A 23,908-nucleotide genomic window follows, 5' to 3' on the forward strand; every position below is an offset into this window, starting at 1 on the left:
CAGAGCACCTGCTTCTCATACTGGCTGACATACTGGTAAACTAAAATGAATCCAACTCGGGAAACAATGTCTGGAAGAGCGTATGTTTTGGAAGTTACTAACACAGTATGACACTTGCTGCAGTACTGGCTAAGCACAGTGTAACTATGCCCCATTAGAAGGTCTTCTCCTCAACCACCTTTCCCTTTGGGCATCCTGGGAAAGTAGGAGAAGCCAGGGTTTGCAAACACAGCCCAGCATGCTTTTAAGAACAGCTCTGTTTCACAGGATTCCAGCCCATACAGCCACGTAGGAGGAAAAGAGAGGAGTTTTCTTTTAATACATTCAACACACATTAGGAAAAAAGTTCAGAAGTTAACCAAGTGAATCGACATATTTGTTTGCATGTAGCTTTCTACAGAAGGGTCACTGATGAACAAAGATCAGTGTAATCCCTTAGGAATGAGAAGCTGGCTAAAAATTAACAACATGCGAATTGCTGGGGACAGTTACAGCTTTAGAATGACGAGCCTACCAGAGACGGATGAACACATGCGTCCATGACACACTTCTAACAATACCAGCTGGTACAATGCACAGGGCCAGATGCTTTTGATGTAGACAAACCTCAGGCTGCCTCCAAACAGATTGCTACTCATTTGGACTGCAAAGGGAGGTTCAGTGGTGCAAAACAGAAAAAATTAAAAATAGATGAGGGTGAAGAAGGTGCTGATACATCTTCTGGCACTCTAGCTAACAGCTCAAATTTATGTCTGAAGAGAGATCTAACCAATCACAAATGTTTAGGAGAGAAAATAAGGTCATCTCCAAAAGAACTGGTTTGAAAAATTCCTGGCTCACATGTGATCATGCTAAAGAGTAACACAGCATGAAAAAGGTAAACAAATGAGGGCTCCTAAGAAAGATTTTGCATTTCTTAAAAAGGGACCATGATTTTAAAAGAAAGGTGTGGAGGTCACTGAAGACTAGAGAGGCCCTTCCCCGCCATCAGGCGAGAGCAGCTGCTGCCTCCAGCAACAGCAAATAAAAAAAAAAAAGCTAAAAAGACAGACTTATTTTTACGGTATAAGTGAAGACAGCTTGGTTACAGAGTCAGCAGCCCCTTGCAGCAGGGGTAGAGGCGGGCTTTTCAAGGAGCAGAACAGCACCCCGCAGACAGGCCCTGCGTGCAAGTCGAAAGGAAGGGCTTGCTGGCACTGCTCCCCGCTGGCAGCAGGGCAGGGATGCTGACCCAGGACAGAGCGCAGCACAGCAGGGAGCAGTGTCCCTTGGCTGTCCCCTGTTCCCAGGGTTCGCAGAGGGCCACAGTACACAGAGCCTCACACTCAGAATAAACACTGGGCTGCAGCTTGCACGGAACAAACCAACACACTGGCCCCCACGTCATCCTGAAGCGCAGCAAGCGTGCAGGTGGCACAAAAGCTGCTTTGTCTCCTCCAGCACAGCTCTAGTGGACACCTGTAGCTGATCCAGCCTGATAACTGCAGGTACTCCAGCTCCCACAGGGACCACAGGACAGAGCTGTAAAAACATGCATGTCAAGGCCCAGCTTTTCTTTTCTGTGTTCCCCCTCCTCCCCTTCTTCTCAGAGGAAGATAACCGAGCTCTACAGCTTGAGAAAAGAGAAGCATCCCCTGCCTGGATCCTGAAGCCCCTTTAAGATCCACCTGAAAGGGCTTTTATACAGTATTGCAGCAAGACACTCTAAACTTCAACTGGTAAGTTTCTGTAATCCTATTCATTTATATTATCCCATCTTGAGTGCCTGCCTGTGGAGTCTGTAACAGATTTAGCTTAATCTAAGCAGATTTAGCACTAATAACTAGAGCTCACTAATGCATATTGCAATTATGTATCATACTGGGAAATTCTGTCCCCCAAGCAAAAACATTGCTGCCTCCCAGTAGTGGAAGCAACTAATACTAATCTAAAAAGATCTCCAGATGTTTAAGACACTGCTCGCTCCCATTCAGAAATAACCTCTTCTGTAGCATTCAAGAAGGCAAAGCCTAAGCAGCATGTTTTCTTCCATTTTTAATGATATATGGATTTAATTCAGGATTCCCAGTAACACTCGCACTGAACTTTCACATTTGTCCTCCATCCATCCTCTCCACAGAGAATGTTCTTCACTGCAAGCAGCTGCTCCCCCTTTGTTCTTTATGAACTGTATGAGATAACAAAAATGTTTAGAGAGGATTTTTGTCTTAGAACAAAATTACTTTTCTGCCTGTCATAAGCTAAAAGGAAGTGAGTCTGATAGAAGAATTATGCAGTAACAAGCTCCAAGGGCTACAAAAGCCAACTGGAGGATTGAAGACTGCTCCTCCTTAACCTCAAATATTTCCCTTTTATTTTTCAGCTGTTTCATGTGATGGTTGGGTATTTACTACACATGTGTATCTGATGATTGATGGGAGAGCCAACATCAACTTCAACCTTTGCTAAGCCCTACTGTTCCATCAGTACAGAAAATCTGGCATTTGGGCTTCCTGTACCACACCCAGAACAGCACCAACATCTAAAGCAGTGGTATACATGCACTAGCTCAGATTTGTTCAAAACCATTAGCAAGTTATCTTCGTGCTGGTCAGCTTCGTGCCAAATCTGCATTTCCTAGAACAGATGAAATCAACTCTGCATTTGTTTCTACTGGCCAATTCAATAAAAATACCATTCTAAACCCACACTTTGTCCATAGCAAAAGGGAGGAGGAACATTATTAATATAGAGCTCGAGTCTAATATTAATGATCATGTAAACTGAAGGGCAAGATTAATTCCACTGAACTTAGAGTACTTTGCCAAGACATCTAAAGTCAGCAGCCACATTATTGCAGACTTCCTCTTTAATCAAAGGAAAGCTATACCTATTTCCAGAATGTTATTTAGCTTAGCTGATTTTCTGCCTGAATGTGCCTGCCTCTCCCTACTGTCTACTAGAAGCTGCCTCAGGCAATGAGCCAGTACTGCAGTCAAGCAGGTAAAGATTGGACCTGAGCACATGGGATAACACAGCATCTGTCCTATCTTGCATAGGAACATAAAAAACTGAGAAAAAATAAAAGCACGTTGTCCTGGTTTCAGCTGGGATAGAGTTAATTTTCTTTGTAGTAGCTAGTATGGGGCTCTGGTTTGGATTGTGCTGAAAACTGTTGATAATGCAGAGATGTTTTAGTGGTTGCTAAGTAGTGCTTACACTAGTTAAGGACTTTTTCACCCTCCCATGGTCTGCTGGGAACTTTTTAGCTGGGAGGGGACACAGCTGGGCCCCCCCAGCTGACCAAAGGGATATCCCACACCATACGGTGTCATGCTCAGCATATAGAGCTGGGGGAAGAAGGAGGAAGGGGGGGGGATGTTCACGGTGATGGCATTTTGTCTTCCCAAGTAACCATTACGCATGATGGAGCCCTGCATTCCTGGAGATGGCTGAACACCTGCCTGCAGATGGGCAGTAGTGAATGAATTCCTTGTTTTGCTTTGCTTGCGTGCATTGCTTTGGCTTTACCTATTAAACTGTCTTTATCTCAACCCAGGAGTTTTCTCACTTTTACTCTTCTGATTCTCTGCCCCTCATCTCACCAGGGGGTAGTGAGCAAGCAGCTGTGCGGTGCTTGATTGCTGGCTGGGGTTAAACCACAACCCACATAAACCTATATTTTGCACTAAAACCAGGCAGGTATAATTTGAAATAAATTGCAAGTAACATTCAGAAAATCAGAAGCAACAGTAGTCAAGAGGAGTTTGCTCTCCATATGTGTGATCTGTCTCTAAGGGGCATGTTATTGTTCTGCCACAGAGCAATGCAGCTGAACAAAACCTGAGAGCTCCTCACCTTCTGAGGACTTTGGTCTTTACAGCTCAATATAAGCTCAATCCAAATATAAGCCCACCCAAATTAATAGAAAACATTCCCTTTTGGCTGCAGTACGCTCTGCATCCACTTCATGTTAATCGCTGGTGTTAACTCCCATGTGCTAATCACTGAGAAATGCCACCCAGATGCAGTTCCTTGCTATCCACCCACAGCAGCAAAATCACAGAAATAAACTATGCTTGTTCAATGAGGATGAAGTCTTTCAGCACACCTCTAACCTAAAGCTGGCTCCCAGGACAGCAAAGACTGTTTTATTAGGCTGCAGCCATGTGGCGATCTCTGTGAAACGAGCTCCAGATCACAGCAATCATTCTCCTAATGCACCTATGTGCCGATGAGTAATGCAAAAGGCCAGTGGCCTGACAAACTCTGAAGACTGATCTCCCTTGTCCTCCTGGGAAGCAGAGTGTTTTACTAGCAGGGAAGCAGGCTGCACTTGTGGTTTTACTCTCTGTGAAACCACTTGTTCTGTGAAGAGTGAAAACTTCAATCTCAAGTGCTATAAACATCATAAACACTACAAACATTTTAAAATAAAGCCACAACTGCCTTTATTATCATCACTTTGGCACATGTCACCCCTGAAGTGTTTAGCAAACACACTCTCATGTGGAAACGTACTATGTTGTCCCAGGAGTAGTTAATGAAGTTTTATAAGTAATCCTGCTGAAGTACCTGGCAATTACGCAAGTCATTTCTGCTCAGGGAAGATGCTGTAGGCTTCTCAGTTTACCTCATTAATTCCCATCTTCCTCTATGTGAACTACCACTCACTACTCACCATTAAACAATTTGTTTTCATACTGATATTAGAAAAGCAAAAGGAAAACAAAGACCCTCATGGTGAAAGGTTTTTCCCTAAAAACAGAGTTTACAGAAGCACATCAACATGTAGCAAATACACCTGAACAAAGTCTGTATCTTAAAAGACAACCTTGCTGCAGCCTGTGTTGCTTTTATAGGGCTTTTCGAAGCTAGGTGTCATGAAACAATTTGCTGTCTTTTAAAGAGAGCGCTTACCCAAGGGAATAGAGACGGCATTGCTTGCTTCTAATTCGATGAATGAGGCTGAACCTCTCATCAAGACAGATCGACCAGGGCTTCTTTGCGGTTTCAGAGTACCCTCTCAGGCTGTTCAGGTTCGTGTGTTCACATGAAATCTGTTGAAATCAAAGGATGTTTCATTTTAAGACATGACTTTTAATTTGTTTTTAATTTGCCTTCTGGGGAAAGAGTGGAAAGAAGAAAAATGTTAATTGGTTTCAATTAAATCTGATTGTCGATCTGATACACAGCTATGGAGATGTGATGATTTTTTTCCCTTGTTTGTCTGTTCTGCTTGGTGAAATTTAAGGCTTACATAATCCCGCAGAGAGCAATGCAGTTTGAAAAGCAAATAATTAAGCATTAGTACTATAGCCAAAAATCAATTTTCCTGAGAACAAGTTACTTCAGCATTAAAATGGGTTTGGGTTTTTTTTCTTTTTTTGGTTTGTTTGGGTTTGGGGAGTTTTGGGAGTTTTTTTTGTTTGGTTGGTTGTGTTGGTTTTGTTTTGTTTTGTTTTTCAAACCTTGGAGTGATGCTCTGCCACACCATTCAGCACTATCCTTTTCCTCCAGACCAATTCTGGAAAAGGCAAGCATGGAGAAGGGGGGTGCTGCAGCCTCTCCAGCATTTGGGATCCAGGGCACAGCAGGCGATGGAAACCAATGCAATTTGTATGATTGTCACCGTAGCAGTGGTAAGGAGGTAACAGCAGAAGTAAGCACCAAAGCTGTGGCTACTTCTGCCCAAGAGAGGCTGTGCCATGCTGCACCACCATCAGCTTACAGCTGGTTGCTGAAAGGCTTTTCAAACCATGTGCAGCCCAGCCACCAAATTCAGGGGTTGCAGGGCACAGGCTGCTAACATGCAGAAAGGAAAGCAAAGACTGAGAAGAGCCCAGGAACTCAGCTGAGCCATCATGACAAAAAGTTGTTCTTTGGACCCAGTATCAACCCTGGGTGCAGGGATGGAAGCTGGCACTGCCAGAAAGGCAACAATAAAAAAAGTGGAAAGGACAGTAGTAGAGGCAAAACCAGGTTAAGTATCAGTCTTAATCTGACTGTTCTTATCTTGCTCCTTCCCTCCTCTGCAGCAGACTGCCCAAGCTCAGCTCTTGGCTGTAGCCAAACTAAAAAGCACAGGTCTGGCCCTACCTATAACCACAGAAATGGAACAATTTTACACAGGGACAAGAGTAAAAACTGGAACCCAGCCTTTGCTGTGGTAGGCACTCTCCACCATGTGCCTTATAGCAAGCAAATAAAACTCTCATTCTTTAAGAAGCTTAAGCTCTGAAGTATCATTACCTGGAGCATTGCATCTGAAGAGCTGCATGCGGTATCACCACCTCCCTGTTCCTTCTCAGCTCATAATTCCCATGAAAAATTATAAAAGCTAATATAGCATCTCTTCATGCTGCTTTCAGGATTCACTAAGTTTTAAGCAATGATTTGCACTGCACCCCATTACCTATTTCTCTTCAGTCACGTAACAGCGAAGGAATAAATGGCATTGCAATAACAAGCACTAATTTTAAGACACAGAAGAATAATGTGTTCTCTACAGAAAACTAAGATTCTGCAATGCTGCCACTTCCTTCACTCATGGCATTATGAGCAATTACAACACTCAGAATTTGGAGCAATTTTAATAGCTCTTGCTACTTAACAGCTCTTGCTATCAAAAATACAAAACCCTGAACTCTAGCTTTAGCACCATCACCAGTCTGTTGCAAGACTTACAGACCCTGATGCACTGAGCTCACGTCCTGTTTTGGGCTTCTGTTCACTACGATCACACAAACAACAGCACATGTAAAATGGTTTTTCTGATCATTAGATACCAGCATTGGAAAAGCATTTTCTGGCCACACCTTGACCCTGCTGACATGGCATCTTCCTCCTCCAGTAGTTTGAGCCATTTGACACCAATGGCAGCAGGGTGAACTCAGGCACAGTAATTAGTAGACACTTGCTCAGCAAACAAGGAAAATCAGATCCCATCCTCATCTACGTAAGCAGGATCCCATTTCCAGAAGTGCTGGTACCATGGTGTTATCCTGTCAGTTATTAATCCTGTAACATCTGTCAGGTCAGGAACAAGGATTTCTCTCCTTTTTTTGTTTTCACTTATGCTTGTCCCCCTCACAGGGTCTGTTACTCTGGGAATAAAACTTCTTGATTAGTGTGTCAGAAGCAATAAACTCTCTGCTAATTGATGTCCTTGTAGTCTTTGACCCAACTAGTGGAGTTTAGCAGCATCTGCCACTGTTTATTAAGTCACCAAGATAAAGGATATTTTCAGCTTAATATGCCTGCCACAGCCTAAACTTCCACACAACAAAACAAGCAGCTCTACACACATCTCCTGCTGTCTCCACATGCATCATCTTGCCTCCTGCCCTCTCAGTGCTGCCGTGAGTGCAGGCAGAGAAGTCATTTTCATGAGCGTTTAGCCAGGGGTACCCACAAGCTGAAGGATAAGTGAACACCCTGCTACCCTCCCAGTTACCATACCATCAGCACAGCAGCATATTTTTAGATGTGTTTCAAATGAATCTCATCTCAGCCTTGAAAGCATTGCATTAACAAAGAATTTCATATGTGAATGACATTTCAGTAACTTTAGCACCTGAGGCTTTTTGCTGTTCTCCAGTGTAGGAGATGGTGCAATTAAATCTGTATTTAGGGGTCAATTGCTGATAGATCTGGGTACCAAAAGCAGCTGCCCTCTCAGAACTGAGGGCATCCAGCACCTTTTCCATTTTTTATTACGGCAAATGCATGCATAAATGCTGTTGTGTAAAAGTGATGCCTCCATTAAGACATGACAGCCCAACTTCCATATATGCTGAGCCCTGGAAGTATTTCTCAATGCAATCTGGACTTGGAAATGTCACCTTTGAAAAAGCATATAAAAACACTAATTTTCCAGGTCATCATTTTTGTCCTCAAAATATCAGGATTCTGCTGGTACCATTGGAACAACTTGTCCAAGTTAGGGACTGATGCCTTGTTCTCATTTTACTGGGAACCTCCTCAAGTGCATCCTTTTTAGCTAAAATGGGTCTGGTTATCCCATTATTATTGAGAGGTGGAGTGGTTGAATACACAGTTCTCTCACTCCAAACTGCTCTGTATTTTTCTGTGTCTGAAACAGAGTGAGAAAGAGAGAGAGTGGGAAAGGAACCATGTCTGGAATTTCAGTCCTATCGTACTCCTGTCAGGACACGAAACCATCTGGAAATAAAAACAAAGGAAATAACGCATTCTTTCTACCCTGTGCTTTGACCTTTACATTCATGTTGACCATCACTGCTAGGCTAACCAACCTTAGAAACAGAGCAGTTTCGAAACTAGTTTGGTGTGAGGCTAATTCCTCATCTGAGAGGAAACAGCCTGTGCTAGGCCAACTGTTTTCTAAATGCAGACTGAAATTAAAAACCTACCTGAGAAGTGCTAATGTACTTCAGGAATCTCAAGGCCTCGTAGTTCAGGGAAGGAGTTGGACTTGCCCATGGTTGAAGTTCAATGTGCCATCTTACAGTCTGCAAAGCAAACAGAAAAACACCTTAAAAGGAATGGGATTCATTTCTTGGTACAAGCATAAAATGCAAGGGCTAATAAATTAAGATTTCACTTCAAACAAAGAGTTTCCTATGGGCTTGTCTGCACATGAAAGTCATTTCAGAATGAAGTAGGGTTTGAACTACAGTGAAAGAACATTTAACTATGGTTTATCATTATCAGCTTTGAAAGCAGATGTAGGTAATTCAGAAGCAAACGGCACTTCATCCAGGACACGTGTCAACAGTTATTCTAGGTCACCTAAGTAAGCCCTGGCTTGCAGAAACACATGAAGAAAATCAAGATCTGAATAACAAAATCCTCTAGTAAAACATCTGAAAACAGTGAAATAATTATTTGTCACATATCTCCACTTGAATGTCCACTGAAACAAGAACTTGGATTGCAAGCACTAATCATCAAAGGAAACCTCTTCAAACAATGTCTTTCCTTTTTAAAAATCCAGATTTAATAGAAAAGCACGCTTCTTGCAGTCTTTGAGTAAAAAGTCCTCTTCCTCTTCCTCTCCCATAACTGCCTGACAAGATACACCTGAATTCTTTGTTTTCCTGAAAAAAAACATCTGTGTGGCTGTCAGTAGCCCCACCACTCCTCATTTTCATAGCCCCAGGTAAGTAGCTTTAGTGGGTGCTTTCTGCACTCCCTGTGAGGCCTCTCAGCTCTGAACCCCAGGGATCCTGTCAGCTTTTCCAGCAACACTTCCCACACAGAGCAGGACAGGAAAAGGTCTTTCAGACACGTGCTTGCAGAGCAATGGGGTTCTGCTCTCCCATCTGCGCCACCTTCTCCAAATTCTGCCAGTTTTTGTAACACTGGGAAGTTTAGACGTGTTATCTCTTGCTCTCAAGAAGATAAAAATATAAGCACGGTGTTAAGTTGTACTGAATTAAGATTGATTCCTCATGGCTTTTTATCTTCAGGCGCCACAACTCACTTCTATGGCTAGGCAGGTAGTATCAAGCTTCTCTTTAATCATCCCCAATTAACTGAGCTTCCATAATGAACAGGATCGTTTTTCCCCCGCCTCCATAGGTTCATGTTGACATTCAATAAAATAACAAAACAAACAGAAGCCCCATTCAGTATTCCCACGGGACCTTATTTCAAACGAAGCCTTGGAAAGCATATAGGATTAGCAATTAACCAGAGAGGATGGGGGCATATCAGAGACAAGGTGCTGAGCCCCACCGGGGAGGACAGCCCCACCATCGGGCTGGTCTGCAGCGCCAGAAGAGCCAGTGCAGTGACAGCAGGGATCCTCTGATGCCAGAAAGGAACACAGGAAGGAAAAAGACACAGCAATGCTAGAAATGAAAGATGATTAAAGGGGACCACCAGACCAGATGGAGTACGCCTTGAGCTGGTATCATGAATTGATATTTTTGCAGCCTAAGTAAACATAGTCTGGAGTGAATGAGAGCCAGGAGATCTGTATAAAGTTCATTGTTCCTTTAGGGTTTGCTCTTTGGGTTTTTGTTTTGGTTTTTTCCTTTTTTACTGTAAAGAGATGCTGAAAAGGACATTTGAGATTTCCCCCCCACCCAGAAGCAGACATAAGTGGCATTTCCCACCCTGCAACTTGCTGCCCACAGCAGACTTAGGGTCCTATACCCTGCACAGCAGAAGGCTGGAAGCAAGCTAGCAAGCAAGCTCTGCAACAGGACATACCCCTAACCTGCTGACGGCAGAAGGCAGCCTGCAAACAGCTAACAGCAGGAGGATAGGTGCACGCCAGGGAGGGAAATGCATGTAATCTTTCAGAATGAGTCACAATTCACATGGCTGAATAACGTTTGCATTGACAGGAATGCTGCAGTTTCAACACACTTGAAAGCTGAAATGAAAATGAAGACTGACAATCATTTTCAGGCAAAAAACCCCCCAGACACCTGAACATCCACGCTGTTATTCTGAAATCTATTTGCGTGAGAACTAGCTCATTAAGTAGGGGAATTGCAGAGTGGCCATTGTGGCACCATTCAGCAAGAATTCCCTCTGCAGAGAGCTGACAGGGAAGAGAAAGGAAAAAAAAGATCCCTATAATTAATCACGTGAATGAGGTGGTTCTTCAGCAGAGTGCTATATCAAAGAGCTACTGTGGCTTTCTCTCAGGTTCTTAAAATCTTAAAGATGACAAACTGCCTTTCCACTGTCTCCAAAATGTATCAATAAACACATGACTATGAAGATAAAAAGCCCAGTGACTTAATAACGCAGTTTCACTTAAAAAAAAAAAAAAAAAAAGAGATCAACCTTTTATATAGTTCTTTAAATTTGTAAGTGCTACACAAATACTACTTTTGTGACTGAGATCAGACCTCATCTCCTGTTTGACAGCAATGCTACAGGAAAGCTGGAGAGGTACTTTTTACAAGGCCCTGTAATGACAGGACAAGGGGTAATGGCTTTAAACTGAAAGAGGGTAGAGGTAGATTAGATATAAGGAAGAAATTCTGCACTCTCAGGGTGATGAGGCACTGGAACAGGTTGCTCAGAGAAGCTGTGGATGCCCCAATCCCTGGAAGTGTTCAAGGCCAAGTCAGATGGGGCTTTGAGCAACCTTGTCTAGTGGAAGATGTCCCTGCCCATGGTAGGGGGGTTGGAACTAGATGATCTTTAAGGTCCCTTCCAACCCAAACCATTCTATGTTTCCTTCAGACCAGAGTCATCCGCAGTGACTTTCCTCTGGAGACCATTTCTTTCTAGATATTTCTCCCTCATCAGCCATCTATGACAGTCATCCATCCAATAATCCCTTAATAATCTGTAGTATACACAGGGTATAATTTGTCCTAAAAATCTTAAATCATAATATTAAGTTTAAATCAATATGTGTAAAGGGATCACAAACCAGCAGGTGTAAAATCGTAGGTTTGCAAAATTCCTGGCTTTCCTAGCATAAACTTGAATACCTAAATCATTAAATTCTTTCCAGATCAATCCTAGTTTCAGTGCAGTAATTCAAACAGCCCAAACCCTCCCCTCCCTTCTGCTTACATTTGAAAGGGAATTAGTAACTTTTCCATACTTCTATCTTTTTTAACTCTGTAAATGGTTTTTTTCCCTCCTTTCAGTCTCCTTCCTTTTCAGCAGTCTATTAAAATACAGACACATATTAGCCATGTTTATAAACAAAAAATTGGGAATCCCATTGCCCCGCCAAGCAGTCTGTTGCTTCCAACGAAGAAACAAAAGACTTGTCAATACATACACGGATTTCTTAATCAAGGGAAAAATATAAAATCCTCTGATGAAATTGTGCAACAATAATTTTTTACATTTGAGGCAGGATCAAATGTGAGTGGAAAGCACTTGTGGCGATAAACTCTATCCATAAACATAAGTATTTGCTAGCCATAGAAATAAATTACGTACACATCTTCACCTCCAACCATTCTGGCTGTACTGTGTATCACTACGCTAACCCCTTGTAGAAGGGTACAGTGGAACACAGCTTGCTCATGGGTGAAGTTTTGCAGGGGCTTTATTGGCTTAAAATGCAATGGGTGGGATTCAAACTGCAAAATTGCAGACATCTACAAGGCAAACACGTATTTACTGGATTGCATTCCTGAAGGCTCACCCTTGTGAGAGTAGATTGTCCCTAGATATGATTTACAGGGCTTGAATGTCATTTTATTTGGGCTCCTTCTAGAGCACCTGTGGCCTTAATCATATTATTTTGTAGTGGTCTTGTAATTTTGTTTCTTCCCCCAATTCAAATGTACCTTAAATAGTGAAAGCAGTGCGTTGTAGCCCACCCAAGTACTGGCTTTACGGGACATGCCAGCATGCCTCACAAGGGGCACACAAGTGCAAAGCCTGCTGAGACGGGTGAGAGGGCTGCTGAGTGTGGAGGCAGCCAAACCTGGCACGCTGCTCCTCTCGCTGATGACACGGAGTGGCTCCAGCAACGAAGGATCTCTCATGAACGCCCACATTTAGTTTCAGAAGCAATTAGCTGGTCAACTCCACAGGAGAGCCAGGAGGGAAGAAACATTCCTGCAGTGTGGACAACCAGGGACCAAGCTCCCACAGTGGGCTGGGGAGCTAAGTTATTTGGCAGGACAGATGAGGCAGACAGGCTCTTTAAGGAAATGATTCATCCCACTATAGAGTAGGCATCTAAAATAAGTAAGATGAGTCATGCACTAGAAACACCCATTTCTCTCCATGACCTGCAAAGGAAGCCCGGAGGATAGGCTCAGAAACATCTACACTGTAGACATTCAACATCACAGAGGAGGAACCCCAGACCAGACTACCATGCATGCCACGCTGCAGAAAAACTTGTATTTTAGAGGGCTGAGCCTACTCTTTAGTTGTGAGCCTCGAGCAACAATAACTGCACTCTATTCTTCAGCAAGGTTGAGTAACTCCAAATGTTTTATGTTTGGAGCAGCAATACATGGCACAAGTAAAACAAACTCCACCTCAAAGTGGAGGTGTCAATAGGAAAGAACAAGTACGCCTCAGCCTTGGCAAAGATCTCCTTGAGAAAGGCCAATTCATATGGTCCCCTTTAGCTAAATGTAATCAGCATCATACAGCAGGCTCACAAGAGGTACACTCACAACAACATGCTATGCTACACTGTTAATTTAGAAGTAGCAGGGACACACACAGGCTCAGTATGCTGTAATTTAAAGTACAGGCTTACAAAGAGACTATGACTCATATATAAAGCTCCAAGTGAATTACTTTCTAATGTGGCTGTTTTTATAGCTATCCCATCCCTACATGTCTGAACTGTTTGTTTCCATTTTTTTCTTTTATATTACTATTATTTTATATTTTTTCTTTGTAGTTTGGCTTTCTTAAACACGTGAGGTTTTTGCTTAAGAAACCATATTGCAGAAATCACTATATACATTCCTGCTCTGCATGTGCATGCCTGTATTAAGAGAAAAGCACTGGGTTCCCTGTGAGGCATCGGGCACTGGGAGTACCACAGAGAAACATAGCTGACACCTAGTCTTGCTGACACCTAGTCTTGCAGCCACCTAAACTGAAAATTTCCAGTCCGACAGTGAAACTTTCACATGTGGCACAAAATCCATAATGAACTTTAAAAAAATATATTAATACAGGATGTCTTTCTGTTTCCCCATTTTTTTACTTTTCCAAGTTTATCTAAACCAGAGGCATCTCTGACAACACCACAGGCAAGCACAGAGCCTTCTTTGTACCCAGCCACCACAAGATTGCTCCATCCTCTGTATGCATTGGGTTGGCGCAGTGGAACAAGCAGGCCGTATAGGGAGTCCCTCCCATAGAGCGTAGAGTCATAGAATCATTTAGCTTGGAAAAGACCTTAAAGATCATCAAGTTCAACTGTCAACCCCACACCACCATGCCTCCTAAACCATGTCCCCAAGTGCCACGTCTACATGTTTTTTGAACACCTCCAGGGATGGTGACTCCACCACCTCTCTGGGCAGCCTGTTCCAATGCCTGACCACTCTTTCAGTAAAAACATTTTTCCTAATATCCAAGATAAACTTCCCCTGATGCAGCTTGAGGCCACTTCCTCTCGTCCTATCACTAGTAACTTGGGAGAAGAAACCAACACCCACCTCACCACAACTTCATTTCAGGTAGTTGTAGAGAGCGATGAGGTGTCCCCTCAGCCTCCTCTTCTCCAGGTTAAACACCACCAGTTCCATCAGCCACTCCTCGTAAGACTTGCTCTCTAGGCCCTTCACCAGCTTCGTTGCCCTTCTCTGGACACGCTCCAGCACCTCAATGTCCTTCTTACACTGAAGGGCTCAAAACTGAACACAGTATTTGAGGTGCGGCCTCACCAGTGCCAAGTACAGGGGCACTATCACTTCCTTGTTCCTGGTGGGCACACTGTTCCTGATACAAGCCAGGTTGATGTTGGCCTTCTTGGCCACCTGGGCACACTGCTGGCTCATGTTCAACTGGCTGTCAACCAGCACCCCAGGTCCTTCTCCTCCACCAGGCAGCTTTCCAGCCACTCTTCCCCAAGCCTGTAACATTGCACATAAACTCCAGCACTATAAAACTCTAGTGTTCTACAGAATCACAGAACGGTTTGGGCTGAAAGGGACCTTTAAAGATCACCTAGTCCAATCCCTTGCCATGGGGAACATCTTCCACTAGATCAGGTTGCTCAAAGTGAATAGTGCTGGTCCCAGTACAGACCCTTGAGGGACACGACTCGTTACTGGTTTCCACTTAGACATTGAGCCATTGACTATAACTCTTTGGATGCAGCCATCCACCCAATTCCTCATCCATCTAGCAGTCTATCCATCAAACACATATCTCTCCAATTCAGAGGTAAGAATGTTCTGGGGAGTAATATCAATGGCCTTATAGAAGTCCAGATAGATGACACCCATAGCTTTTCCCTTGTCCACTGATGGAGTCACTCTGTCGTACAGGGCCACTAGATTAGTCAGGCATAACTTGCCCTTGGTGAAGCCACGTTGGCTGTCCCTAACCACCTCCCAGTCTTCAGTTGGTTTTGACATATCTTTCAGGAGGAGCTGCTCCATAATCTTATCCAAAGATCTGATGGTGGAACATTAGGCTGAGGAACAAAAGCTTTGTGCCAAGATGAGCAAGCAACATAACGTACAGTCAGGCTCTTCCATGCAGTAAGGCTACCTACCAGACCAAACCCTGCTTATGGAAACCAGTCCTGGGATGAGAGTGTTTTCTGCATTAATAAGTGGGTGCCTTCAATTTAAATGAGTTTGACATGACTTATGTATGAAGAATTTTAATAACTAGACATGTTTCTATGTCTGGACATGTGTGTTTTATTTTATTGAAGAGGGAACTTCTAGGATGCACTTAACTCTCCCCTAGCTCCCTGCTCTCTGTGTATCACCTCCTCCAAGCCTCTGCAGTGCAGCACACATTTGTCCATCTGTGAGCAGAATGCAATTGCTGCGAGAACCAACTTACGCAGCTCTGAGCATCACCCAGAGGGCTTCGCTTGAGAGCAGTTTATCAGCAGTTGCTTCCCAAGGCTGCAGTTTGCACCGTAAGTAAAGCTCTTATGCTTAGCAGGGTAAAGGAAAAAAGCAATACATCTTGAATGCAAAGTTTTACACTGAAATGAAGAAAACAATTTTCTGACTTCAATTCTCATTAGAAAAGCTTTGAGCACTGCATGGTAATTGAAATCAAGAGTCTTTACCATTGTAGAGCAAATCAGTCTGAACATGCATACATAACAACCCCTGGAAAGGCAGCAATCAGCATGAGTTTCACCTCTGCTCTCCTTTTGTTAATATTCATGTTTTATTTTCTGCTCCTTTTGCTTCTGATTTCCCATCTGATGGTATGAAATGGAGCCACATGCATACAAATTACAGCGCTTGCAGGGGAACTGCTGGCTTAACCTGAAGGCAAGCCACACCAGCAACCTCAATGCAAAACACCAACAACTTTGCTGCCTTGGGAGGTTCAGCATTTCACACGCAAAGCCCACCATGCTCAAACTCTCTCCAACCTTACTTTTAGTTTTGTATCTTTTCCCCCAAACAAGTGCCTCATAAGAAAAGCATACACAGAAAAAAAGGATGCTTGGCACTGACTTTAAGTGACAGAATTTGTATCACTAAGAAATGGCTTTGGAAAATAAAGACTGCCTTCCAAAACTAACATGACACAGCCAGATCTGTACAGGAATTTAGGTGACTAATGCTCCATTGAATTAAAATCGAAACCCCGACTTCCATAGGAAAGGGGTATTGGGAAACAGCATACCAGGTTTAAATTAGTCATTGTGGACACACCCCCCCACCCCCCATAAATTCACCAGTAGACCTGGGCTTCAGCAACTAATGTACATCATCCTGGGTGCAGGTTTGTGACTTACAGGAAGCATCTGTTTCAGAACACTTGCCAAAATATTAATCTGTAGGTACTTAAAAATTTGGAAAGCATTGCATCTGATTTATTACTAACATAGCATAACTACCACCCCTTGCTACCTCTGATGAATAAATCCACTGCAACCGAAGGAGCTGGGAGCTGCAGAGGTAGGAAAGGGCAGTGTTGCACCGGGGAACAAACCCCTCCCCAGACCTTCAAAGATCACTAAATAATGACAGCTCTGCCGTTGGAAATGCCAGCAACATCAGGGAGAAATATACATTTATTAAAAGAGAGTTTGATTTTACTCTGCTAAGAGAGACACGACTTCAAAAACAGGCAAGAGGGATTTCTTTGCTATGGTAATAAAATAAAATAAATAAATCAGGCAGCAGCATTCCAGCGCTATCCAGAGGCTGACAGCGTGATAATTTATACGTGATGGAGATAAAACCAGGAGCCAGAACAGATTGAAATTCATGGAAGCAAATTCTCAAAACTGCTTAAGCAGTGTAATACTCAATCAGCTGAATTATTTCCAGTGCCTGCATGCCTTTGCCAACACTTAAGGCTAACAGCAAAAAACAGATACAGCAACTACTGGTCACTGCTTGTCAAATTCCGACTTTAGATAAGCAGAGGCAAGACCATGGTTTCAACCTGTATTCAAAACTGCTTTAAACAAAGTGCTTTGGTTGAGAAAATATGGGAGATGTCATAATACACACAATAGGGGGGGGAAGCTATTTTCCTCTAGATGGATTTCATTGCATTATTCAAACCACAGCATACAACAAACAGAATTCATCAGTAAATACTCAGATAGCCAGATAAGCCGAGTTTATTTTGTGCATATTCCAGCACTCTGTGATTTACAGATAGGGATGCCTCTGGCAGCCTATCCACTGACTTCAGCAGCCTCTGCCTGAGGCTAATAACTGGGGAAAAAGAAGGTGCTTTAAAGTAAAACTTAATGCTTCCACACAAATAAGAGCATTTCACACTTGTGCAGCTTTCTCCCTCATCCACGTGGAGTGCACATGTCTAAACAGAAATGGCCCACCACACCCTCCCACCTAAAGTGAGATCTGAAGCATGAGCAAACCCCTTCCCCTGCCCCTCCTGGGCAAGGGCCAGGAGGACATTCTGTGTCCAGGGAACAGGAGAGGCCAGTATTGGTCACTAGGCATCTATACCATCATAAAGCAAGTAAACATTAATTCTTATCCACGGGTAAACCAAAAGGCTGAGTGACTTCTACAGGTATTTAAATTCCATAGCATAAAACCTGAGGTAAGCTAGAAAATATTCACAACAGGTACCTAGGGGCTTCTGTCCCTCCAACCCACCATCAGTTCACTTGATCATACTGGTTTTACTGCACAGCAAAAGACTTAAAAAGCCAAATTTCACTTTTTTCTTCTTCAACTCCTTATTTCTTACAAGCACTAGTTAATAAAACAAGGTAATGGAGCTCCAAAGAATTAAATGTATACTAGCTTTAAATGTCTACAAACATACCCTCTTTCTTATTTCTAAAATGGTTATGGATTACTGTCCTCAGTCTAGAGCTATGTAAAACTCTTCCAAGCAAAATAAAACAGTGTGTTGGGCAATTAGTTCCCCACGTCTAGAAAGGAAACGAGCTGGCTTACAAATTGTTAGGATTTTGAGTACAAGATGATACATTTATTTTCCAATTTATAAAGAAGAAAATCAAGCTTATTTCAAAGCACATGATTTTGAAGTATATTTTATTCAAGACAAGTACAGACTCAAGTATAAGCCCATGGAGGATGGGCTTGGGCAAATATGCACCATCCTCTTTAGTTAAGGACATTTTCCAATGTTTTATTATTAATTCTGAGCATTTTACAGAATACAGCACTGACCAGCTACTTGGTTTGATCCTGAGCTCCTGATGTACCCATAATTCCCACAGATTTCATAATGAATAATAATTGTAAGATCAAACCATTAATCAAGACATCTAAGAATAAACATATCAGCTCAGCAGCAGCCAGCTGACACATAATTGGTTCTTGGTTTATTTTCTCAAAAGAGCGAGGGAAAAGGAACAAGATGCCTTTGCTTTGCTCTATTTGAGATGAAACAAAGGTCACTCCTTTGAAAGTTTCAGTGCCACAGATCAACCATGAGGAAAGCCCAAAAAGAGACACAACATCAGTATTAACAAATTTTATTGTTCCTTTGGGTTTTTTTCAGGCAGCTCCTACCCTGAAGCATTCATCTCTGGGATATATCTCAACCCTCCACTGGTGCCGTCAACTCTGCAGGGAGCAGGAAGGATTTCAAACTGATTCTTAGAATTTTTAGACTTCTTAGTGGCAAGTATTATTTAACATTACATGCTATATCCACACACATTACCATCTCTTCCCCCTAGCATTTCAAACACTGTCTCTTTGTAAAATATGAAAGAGGGCGCTAAATAAAGGGCACTTGACTTTGAGGCTCCCAGTTACTTATCTGACTATACTAACAGCTAGGAGAGGAACGAGGAAGAGGGGTGGGGATGGATGGGGCAAAGCAGGGGGCGTTAAAGCAGCAACAGCAACTCTACGATGTTAATATTCGCAGGTTCTAACATCATTTTCAACTGTATGGATTTCCCAACCAAGTCCAACCCCTGGCACTTCACCAATATTTGCTTCTTTGCTTACTTTTTGTCTAGGTTAATTTTCCCCAGCAGACCATCCTGTCACAAACACACAAAAAAAATTTGAAAATAGCGACTTATACCCTCATCAAAACCAATAGCAAGGATGCAGAGCATTCACTATTTTATCAGTACCCCCAAGAGACAAGTTGCATAACTGGCTCTTTGCAGGCCTGCCCTTGCTAAGTTCACAAAGTTTGTCTTCCACGCCCCAAGAAGGGCAGAGGGCTCAATTCCTTCAGTCTGCAGGAGGCACAAGGTCAGTCCTGGAAACAACCCAGAATTTTGTCACTTCCAGAAAAACCTACAGCAATGTACCTGAAGCTGCACCTGAAATCTATCAAAGTGGAACCCGAAGTAAACTTCAGTGGGTCACTTGTTAAATGAGCTCTTGGTTAGCTCTTCCTGCAACAAGCATGTAAATCCAGAGGTTTTCCCTCTAAAGTCTGAAGCAGTTGGTTTGACCTGAAAGTCCTAAGAGACTTCAGAAGCCAACAGCTCACTGAAAAGTCCTCCTGGTCCTATAATCCCAGAGACAAGAGAAGCACCCATCACACGATGGGGAGAGGTGGCAGCAGGAGGGACATTCCTCACAAGAATCCCCCAGATGGGATTTGCAAAGCCAGAATGGTTCTGTGGTACCGACTTTCAAAGAACACTGCAAAGCCGTTTTGTTCCTGTCTGCAGAGCATATGGAGAAGACTTCAGTGAGAAGCAAGATTTTTGTGTATGTGGCAACAGCTGCTGAAACTATTACATTTGATTATCATTACACAAAGACATAAGGAAAGGTTTATTTATCGTATTTATACATGTGTCAAGGAGGACATGAACTGTAGGGCTAGTTTTTAAATGTTGCAAAAATGAAAAAGAAAGTAAAATAATCACACCAAGATGTTCCCCTAGAGCCAGACCCAGGACTTGTGCTCTTCAAGGAGTCAGCAGTCACCCAAGGACACCCCATCTACCCATTCCCATAGCAGTTCAATCATGAGCAACTCACAGGCAGCACCTTTCTTGATGGCACCTGAGCCTGATAGCACATTTAAAAGCAAGACTACTGAATACAGGACAGATCAGGCAGGGAAAAACACACGCAATTGAAGATCCAAACTCTTCCTCTTAGTACTGCATAAACAGCTGGGACTGTTTCCACCATCTCCTGCTTAAAGTGACCGAGTTGTTGCCATAAAAGTGAGTTCAAAATCATCGCTTTCACCTATCAGTTCCCCAAGACATCAGTCCATTTGTGCACATGGTTTCTACTACCCTTAGAGATTTGCTAACTCAAAATGGGACAGCGTGTCACTCTGTCACTTTTGTATACAGTAACACTAACATAAACAACATTGAGGTAAGTAATGTACCTTACGGATTCCAGGATAAACATGCTATACCACAAATCAAAAGAAAATGAAATCAAATCTATTCCCCGCCCCTTTTACTTGTTCCACTGAACTGAATGCCATTTGATCTTAGACTTCCACAGCGCAGAAGGGCTCTGGACAACATTTCATCATACACAAAAGTATCTTGGTGTGCATCTGCTAGCTATGAAAACACTCGAGTTGATTTAAGTGACTTGCATCCACCACACACAGCTCTGGAGTGCTGAATGGCCGTCCAAGACAAACACAGCTCAAAGTTAATATTAGAACAAGCGATAAGAGGGGGCTGCTGCGGATGCCATCAAAGATTAGCAGTGGTTCACAGGGACTTACTCACCTATGCGTTAAGTCTTTTATCTAAGCTGTGCTATGAGTGACAGCCATCACTGCCAGGCTGCAGGAGGAGGACAGCGTAGTCTACCACAACCCAGCCAAAATTCTGGTGTGAGAACCAGAGGTCCCTCACTAACTCTGTCTAAACCTCCAAATTCTACACCTGTTTTGCAAGAGACATGATGCACTTGTCACATTGTCTCCATATGTCTGCAAGGCAGCTGTTGAACAGTTTTGTTCTTCACTGCTGGATTTCAGTACCACATCCCTTGTCATGGGCCCCTGGAGTTTTGCTCTGGGTTCACACCAAAGATCCACCAGCTGCACCTCAGTCTGACCTATGCCCACGGCTCAGTAAAAGTGGCATGAGAGAATTGTCTGGCATGCAAGCACCTACCGTGCAGCCTTCAAGCAGATACACACCTCTGTTAACTGCCTGGCTGGATGGGTAAATGTTGATGTGAATTAACTGAACAAAGTGGGATGAAAACCTTACTAGTGACGAAGTTAAATATTTGTCTCATAAGAAGGCAGCTAAAGGTCAGAGATGTAAAGGAAAAATCCAAAGGCTTTCTGGGAGAATTTTACTTGTCCCAAATGCCTCTCTGGCCTCTCCAAAGAAGGAAGTTTTAGAAAAAAAATGAAGCAAGCTTGGCTGCCTTGAGAACTGATTAAGCAAGAAGAGCTGCATGTTCAAAACTGTCCTTACTTCTATTATTTCTAATATAAAACATGAAATGTGACAGAAGAATTTCTGGTACTAACTGTGTTCATTGACTTCAAGGCTGTCAAATTTGTAGCTTTCAGGGACTCTTGCTCTTCTCCCATGACAAGACTGTGACTTGCTGTACAACTGATTTTCACACCAGTGCTCACCTCCTCCCACCTTCTGCTCGACAGCTGCTTTCATGCAGAAGACATCCTTCCTCCTCCGAGCACACACAGAGCATGTGAAGGGGAGCCCTGCTTGTTTGCTGCTGCTAACCAGCAGTACACCAAGAGACAACATAATCCATTACCCCAAACACAGTGAACCGTGGAGGGGTGAAGAAAGAGGTTACAGCAGAGGATGTGTTTACTGAATTGCTGCCCTTTAGTGGGACATAGAGCCATGACCAGAGCTGCTCAGCCACTCTCTGAGCATCACCACGTGGGGAAGGATGGCAGCATCAGTCGCTTTCCCATGCAGCAGTCCCGTTCAACAGTTTGAGCTGAAGACAGCAAACGGGACTGGATCGGTATGGGTTTTTCTGCACCTGCTACCACAGTCATAAAGGATTCAAGTTTTGTACAATGCCCGTGGACCATCCAGCCTGGTTCAAGAAAAAGGTAGCACAACTCTAACAGCCTTCATGGAGCAAGGCATCTGCAGAAGAAACCACCACCTCAGTCCCCGGGTTACATCGTCAAACAGGAAAGCTTGCATACCCTGAAAAACATTTTGTCTGTGGCACAGCTATCTAGAAAAAATTACTCCCCTATCTTTATATGCTGAAAGCAAGCCTTGAGTAGGTATTTGAAAGAAATTTATATTATTGGATATAATTAAGTCTCATAAAGCTGTAATGACTTTCTGAAGGATAATATTCCCCAGCTGCTTCTCAAAAATTCTTGAAGAACTTACTTTAGGTAATAAAAAGTGTGTAAGAGTCAAGGTTATTCTGAGTGATCATCTACCTCACAAACTCACAAGTGTCATCATTGTTAGAAAAAACATTACCATCTCCTCCTTACGGTCTACCATAAACACATTTCACCTGCAGTTAAAATACACTGAAAGCCCAGTATTGCCCTTGCTTGGCTACTTGGAGAAGGATTCCCATGCTTGGGTACCTTCGGTGCCTCAGCTGCCACCATTTACTGGCAAAGCTGGCTGATGCTCCCCAGATTTGGTTGTCCGCTGTTGAAAACTTCTATGAATAGGAGTTTATTCTTTTCTTCCAAAGACAATAACCTCTCTCAGTCTGTGCTATTAGCCTGAATATTTGAACAAAACCCAACCAAGGCTCTCGCAGCTGTTCCCCAGGTACTAATGGCCTGAAGGCATAAACTCCTGCACTGTGCTAATCTTACAAGCTAAGCAATTTCGGATCAGTTTATCTTTGGTAAGAGACCTCCAAGTGCTGGAGGGAAAAAAGTTGTCAAGTAGCGTTCCTTCCTCTGGGTCCACTAAATCATCACAGGACAATTACAGTGGGGTCTGGTCTCTCAAGTGAGGTACTGAGCCAGGGCAAGGATTGCTTATAGTCTTCAAAGATCCCATTACCTCTTTTCATTACCTTGTCCTTAGATCATTGTTCAGGCTAAATTCCAGTTTGGCTAGTCACATGGTACCTGCCAGACTGCTTCTGTAATTGCAGAGCAGGTAAATGAATACAGAGGGACCTCAGGAGGTTGTTGACTGACTCTACCTCCCTGCTCTGAAGCACAAGTAAGGATACCTGACCTTCCCCGTGTGGATACTCAAAGTTCGTATTTTTCTACAGAGTCTTTCCACTGCTTACTCAACCACAGAGTTGAAAGATTTTCCTAATATCTCACCTGAAAATTAAGCCAGTTACTTTTTGTCCTTCTTGCAGTGGACCTAGGGAACAATAGGTCTTTATGCCCTTAAAAAAAATTATTTTTTTTTAGTTTGAAGAGCCTTGGCACATTCCTCTCAAAACCTACTGTTCCCTAATTCAAAACAAGTACCAGTTCTGCCAAGCTGTCCCTGCAGGCCTGCCCTCCTGCACCTTTTAACACCTTTTCCCTCCCATTGAGACTCTCTCCAGTTTGCTTACTTGTTATTAAAGGAGGTGCCCAGAAGTAGGCACACTCAAAGGACTAACCGATATCCAGCTCTTCAGCACTGCACTCCTCTGCAACAGAACCACAGCTGCAACTCACATTCACTGAAGCTAGGATGCTATTTATTGCTCAACGCAGCATTTACAGAACAGTGCTGCATGCTGTGAAGCTTGTTCTGTCTGGTACACAGGTGAGGTGACTGAAACAAGCTCTGGATTTAAATTCACCAGGAGATCCAAAAGGCTGCCTTGACCCATGCTCCTGCCCCAGCAGCTCCCTTGTTTTGGCTCAGCCTGGACAAATCTGCTCCTTTAAACGCAGCCTGATGTGACTTGCTTCACAGCTTCCAAAG

At 43.2% G+C, this 23,908-nt stretch overlaps 1 protein-coding gene and 1 long non-coding RNA gene across 7 annotated transcripts in view; one reads left to right on the forward strand and one right to left on the reverse strand.

The window, feature by feature from the left end:
• Positions 1–23,908, reverse strand: part of METTL24 (methyltransferase like 24) — a 62,186-nt gene that overhangs the window by 32,707 nt on the left and 5,571 nt on the right. For all 3 annotated transcript variants that reach the window (XM_075087442.1, XM_075087439.1, XM_075087441.1), the window contains exons 2-3: positions 8,373–8,471; positions 4,900–5,039 (exon numbers count right to left, since the gene is read on the reverse strand). In XM_075087442.1, coding sequence (XP_074943543.1) covers positions 4,900–5,039; positions 8,373–8,471 — 239 coding nt within the window. The remainder of the gene's footprint in view (positions 1–4,899; positions 5,040–8,372; positions 8,472–23,908) is intronic.
• On the forward strand, positions 1,222–22,420 carry LOC142054638 (uncharacterized). 4 transcript variants are annotated; one of them, XR_012659630.1, is made up of 5 exons: positions 1,222–1,487; positions 1,590–1,718; positions 15,317–15,529; positions 18,592–18,713; positions 19,061–22,420. It is a non-coding gene; the product is annotated as an uncharacterized LOC142054638 (long non-coding RNA). The 4 variants fall into 4 exon arrangements; XR_012659632.1 differs by having other exon boundaries at positions 1,224–1,487; positions 15,384–15,529; XR_012659629.1 differs by having other exon boundaries at positions 1,226–1,487; positions 15,352–15,529.

Source organism: Phalacrocorax aristotelis, chromosome 3, assembly GCF_949628215.1.
Source record: "Phalacrocorax aristotelis chromosome 3, bGulAri2.1, whole genome shotgun sequence".
Classification (NCBI taxonomy): domain Eukaryota; kingdom Metazoa; phylum Chordata; class Aves; order Suliformes; family Phalacrocoracidae; genus Phalacrocorax; species Phalacrocorax aristotelis.